Genomic DNA, 5854 nt, shown 5'->3' on the forward strand with positions numbered 1-5854 from the left:
TACGTACGTCCGTTCCGTCCCTCCGTACCCTACCTCCACTACCTACCTCTACGACGGACGGACGTACGGTACGACGACGACGAACACACCACACACACACACACACACACACACACACACACACACACACACACACACACACACACACACACACACACACACACACACACACACACACACACACACACAGACAGAGACAAAGACTTACATGCGTACACACGCATACACACGTATACATACTTTCACAGTAATCGTACGAAATCCCGTAGAATATATCCGAAGCGCATAGAAGCGAGCGCACGAGACGTGCTTGGTAGCCATTTGGTTGATGGCAAACGTAGTCAAGTTCTCTAATCGAATCATAACGATCGGCTTGTCTTGAATAAACAGATCGCAATTCGACTTATTAGACCGAGGTGGATGATATATATCCGTCGAGCTTATCGCAAGAATGGATACCACGAGACACCTGCCTAATCTTTCAGAAAGGAATGTGAAGTTGATGTAAACGCACCTCGTACGCTCGTGTATATGGCATTTACGATAAACACCGCAGTATCATGGTAGGTTTAGATATACACGATTTAGGAATAAAATGAAAAAAAAACGAAAGATACGCGCGAGTGGACGAAGAGCGGCAAAATTGGCGTTTACGCAATGCTTTTAAGAGACGTAGGATACGCTGTTTCCGTTGAGTGCACTTTCTGTCGGTTATCGAGCAAACGTCGTAAACGTCTACAAGTATGACGATAAAAGTAACGAGATGGAGGGAAAAGAGAATAGAACGATGGTGCGAGCGTCAAAGCGCGAGAGAAGCGTTTCACGATAGCTTACGTATGAATGACGATAGACGGGAAAGCATACACGAGAATAGTCACGACACCGTGAATAACATTCGTATGATATTCGCGGACATGCCAGTAAAGATCGAATGTATACATTGCTTGTACTCTTCTGATCTCGATCGCATTCCGACAATTCGCACTTATCGGTAACATCACTTGTGATATGAGATCATGGAGAAAAAATTGATAAAAAGGAATAGTCGTGATTAAAGAGGGTTACGCCATTGACATTTGTGCAAGCTCTAGCTTGATGATCGTTACTATTGGACTCACGCACTTCACACCTGATTTTCTCATTAGATCATCTATGGCCGGATTAGCCGTAGGTTTGGACTATGTTGTCGCGATGCATTGTTCCAAATTAAGGTGACTGCACTGGGCTATTTTTTTTTACCGTTAAAAGGTATTAACTTATAATTTTTATTTCTGATTTAATTGAATATCAAGGTCATCGTATATTTGCAATTTAACACCGTGACATTTTGATCAGAATCAAATTATTGGCTTTAACGAATGTTATGAAAAAAAAACTCGATAATTGGATATAAATCGATTCCCACCTTACAAATTGTTTTACTGCGATCTGATTCGTATTACCTAGCAAATCTGATACAACTATCCTTATATTATAACGCATTATATTGTATTATAAATAACTCAATCTCTCTTAACTATGATATTTTACAATGCAATGATCGAGTCGCCGATCTCATTCTATTCAACGTCGAACCAACAATTATTTTTTTATACTATCTGTAGTTTTCGATATTTTGAACTTTATTAAAGTGATTTATAAAAGATGGAATAATATAATGTAGATAATTTACTTGAGCAATCTAGATTCGATATCGAGATACACGCTTGAATGAGACGTAGATGTCTACGCGTAATTAATTGAATGCTACAGGAGCATGTACATCGTTAATCCTATTAAGCAAATGAAACGTTAAGCAAATGGACGCAGTCTCCATGCGTTAGCCTATTGTAGACACTGTATGGTAAAGCACGTCTAACGTACGTCTGTATGCTGTGATAGAAGTAAGCGTATCAACAATCGGAAATAAATCTCTCGCGTAAATTTCACGTTCGCATATGCGCATCCTCGAAAACCCATCGCCGAAGATGGATCGTGACCTTCCAATGCAATCTTCTTTGGCGACATCGATATCTTAACGTGGCCAAGCGTGTAATTTTTAGATCATCGATTGAATCAAAAAGATGTGATCTAAGCTCGGGATGCGATTTTTCGGACATAATATACGTACTTTGATAGAAAATTTGGTAAAAATGATTAAAACAAACTTATGGTGAACCAGAAAAGCGATATAAAGTCGACAAAAAAAAAATAAGAATTTAATATATTATTATATTATACTTAAGAAGATGTAATCAAATTAGGGTGAAGCAAAATTTTATATACTTCCCTTTAATCTTTTAGAAACGTAGAAAATGGTCATAATAAGAAGCGGTTCGATTTTACATACATTTACAATTTTTTCTATCTATTTCGAATTGAAAAGTTTTCTAGCCTTATTATTTTAGACAGCAATTAATTGGAAAATTTTATATAAGAACAGTAATTGAATAAAAGAGTTATACTTGCAATTTTTAGCAATCAATTGCGGTATTTTGATATGGTATTTTTGCAAACTTAGGTACACTTCTTGCCACAATTTGAAAATTTCCGCAAAGATGTCGGCCGCGTTAAGATATTTTTTCGCCAGTCTCATGAATTGCTCCGTGAATAATTCATTACATAAGGACATCGCCTACCAACGAATACTGCCGCAGTTATTATTTATTCATAAAGTTTTATAAGTCTCTTTCTACCCGAATACGAAAAACTGTCCGAGTATATAACGTTCTGTACGCTATAAGACACGGAATCCGATAACGAGTAATGTACTAGCGAATAAACGTAGTGTGCATCAGAAGCGAAACTGTGCAGGCTCCTCGATGTGTTAACTGCGCGATTGCCACATTAAAGACATGTTAAAATTTACTCTAACATATCGAAAGTTCGAAATTAATTTAAGCGCGTCACACCATCCATCACTATCTAGTCAAGACTGAAGTAGCGAAATCATCTTTTCACGGGTAACCAAGACGACTTCCTTTTGAAAAGAAATTTTCTCCAATTTTCCATTTATTATGTAAAATTCCGTCAAATAAGAAAAGAAGAGGAAGCGTTTTCCCACGAAATTTTTTATATATTCTCGGTGGTTTTCTCGCAGTTCACGATAAATCTGTCTATAAATAAGTAAAAGCGCAAGTCCTTCGACGACGGAAACCGACGTAATAAACATTGTGGGACGCATCGTTTTCTATTCACAAGGGAACGACGATTTATATTACCTATTTCCCTGGTATCTTCCCGGCACCAAGACGTTGATAATACCCGGCCTTTAAAAGCACCCACGGAAAGTCGTTCCTGTCGTCACCGTAACCGAGGCGGATCAACATCGAGTTTAATTTCTCCGACGGATATATGAATCTAAAATCTACTATCGAGCGTGTAGTCATCATGGGATTTATACGGTACGACGACTCGACTCCACGTCGCGCTCAATCGAGAATGCGTCCTACGATTACGAAACTATAGTATTATGCATGTATGTAAGAACGTACACGAAAAAAAATAACATAAAAAAAGGAAAAAAAATGCCGTAGCACAAACTGGCTCGCACATACGTAGCTAAAAAAAAGTGAATGGTAAAGAGTTTTGAATCAAAGAGGCCTTGATTCAACGACGTTTTTAAGCAAGTATTACGCGTTACACGATGTATTGTAATCCCGTGTTTATAATTTTAATAAAATACCATCGCGTTAAAGAAACCCAGCAGACCAGCCGTGGGAAATGCATTATTAATCAATTTATCGTTTCATTCTTTCTCAGAAATATAACTTTCTCTCCGAGTTTTATGTATATACATTTATGTATATTCATGAAGACATATAATTCAGAGACATAGTGTCCAAAGTTTTTGTTCTACATAAACTTGTACAATGAACAATGACTACAACTAGAAGGATTATTGTTAGAACATATACAGATTTTCACAAACTATATCTCTCTTATTTTCAAAAATTCTTATTTTTTAAGTAAATAATAATTTAAATTTATAGTAATATTTACTGAGAAAAATATAGTTAACAGAATAAATAAATTTCAGAAATAAATTTAAGAAACATCTATAAAAAAATGAAGATAAAAAAATTTTTTAACATAATTGTAATTTTTGCTAAAAGAAGTTTCCTGCGTTTCCTTTTTCTCATTATACTGTGTAAAAGTCTAGAAACTTTTTGATATTTAGGTCAATTCTCCTCGATAAACTCTTCGTTAAAACGATTGTAGGGACTCGCAATCCCTTGAGAAAGAACGTTATTCATATTCTCTCTACTTATAATTTAAGTTTATTAATTCACATTATATTGCACTGCCTCGTTAAATTTTCATGCGATTTCTTGTTTGTCTTCGAGATGATTTGTGAAACTTCATTTTCAATATACAAATTTTATAAGAATAACATTAATTACAGTAAAAATAATGAAAAAGATGTTTTATTTTTAATTTTTATCAAGAAATGCTTCGGAAGAAAAAAATTTTCAAAAAAATGTAGATAAGAATATAGCATCTATTTCCTTAAAGAAAGATCTTGCTGCAAATTTTTTTATAAAAGCATCATTAGAATGTTGATAAGTTCTTTTTTACAAGTTATTGTTTTACTTATTTTTCAAGATTATGAATAGATTTTTAACCATGCCACATATTACATGATTCTATATTTTATGTATTGATATAGAATATATATTTTGATATCTATTGTAAACAAAAATAATTTCAAAATGCAAAGCGATCGCTTTGTAATAAAAGCAGCAATTTTGAATTATATTCAAAATTGAATATAATTTTATTTTTAAGTTTTCAGTACAAATGTCTCTATTTTTTTGACTAACGATAACAGCAATCTGTCTTACCTTTATTCACGTAATCCAAAAAAATGTATACTGCGGAAGACACGCACGGTTGATCGCCATCAGGATGACATCGCGCTCCTACGTTGTTTGCCTCTTGACATCTTCCATCCGTCAATTTTCTGTCCATGAAAAACGTAAAATCGCTCGCCTACAACCCAGCAGATTTATCGCGTTGTTCTCAATGAAATATTCCTTACATCGCGGACAGATTCGCGAAAAGACAGGATCCTCGAATGTCCAGTGGGAGCGCATCGTTCACTGATACGGCGATACACGGCAAGCTGGAACCACCGAGATCGCTGCACGGTGTCGAGGATGCCGAGGTCATTTGGGACACGATCACGCGGCGATTTCCGAATGCGGCACCGCTTCTCTGCGAGATGGAAACAGTGATCGAACGAGCGGAGGATCTGCTGCAGCAGCTTAGAACGCCTTGCACTCAGGGAAATGGTATGCGATTCTTCGAAACCGGAAAGCAATTTTTCCATGCACGTGCATGACAGGCAAACAAGCTCGGAGAATTTTAGTATATACTCAGTTTAACATGTTTTACGATTCAACATGTTTAAAATAACGAGCTTAAGCTTTAAATTAATGGTTACAATAGCGTGATCCAATTATGCAAATAGCCTGCATTTATTGCACTCGGCTAACCTCATTGTAATTATCACGTTATTAAATTAATGGTATACATGATATAATGGGAAACACACAAGTAATTTATTCACGAGGAAGATTTATCTTTCATAGAAATGTATAGTTTACGCATGACCTACATTCATTTATCCTTTCAATTACGTGCCGGACTTATTGACCAAATTGTTATCTGGAATAATCCTTCATTTACTTGATTTTGTCAATCGTTTAATGATTAAAGAGTGTTTATTCGGAAATTTGCGACGTAATCTGATGCTACGCGTAAGCTCATTTGCTAAATTTGCTGCATCCACACCTTCGATTATAATTTGCAGAGAGAGAGAGAAAGAGAGAGAGAGAGAGAGAGAGAGAGAGAGAGAGAGAGTAATTTATTT

General features: G+C 35.8%; 1 protein-coding gene across 1 annotated transcript in view; it reads left to right on the forward strand.

Annotated features, from left to right (window-relative positions):
• Positions 1-5323, forward strand: part of LOC105624149 — a 15343-nt gene extending 10020 nt beyond the window's left edge. The window contains exon 6 of the mRNA XM_012205506.1: positions 5048-5323. Within this exon, the coding sequence (XP_012060896.1) occupies positions 5048-5323 (276 nt within the window). The remainder of the gene's footprint in view (positions 1-5047) is intronic.
• Positions 5324-5854: the final 531 nt, after the last annotated feature.

The sequence above is a fragment of the Atta cephalotes genome (genome assembly GCF_000143395.1).
Source record: "Atta cephalotes unplaced genomic scaffold scaffold00073, whole genome shotgun sequence".
NCBI classification, from domain to species: Eukaryota; Metazoa; Arthropoda; class Insecta; order Hymenoptera; family Formicidae; genus Atta; species Atta cephalotes.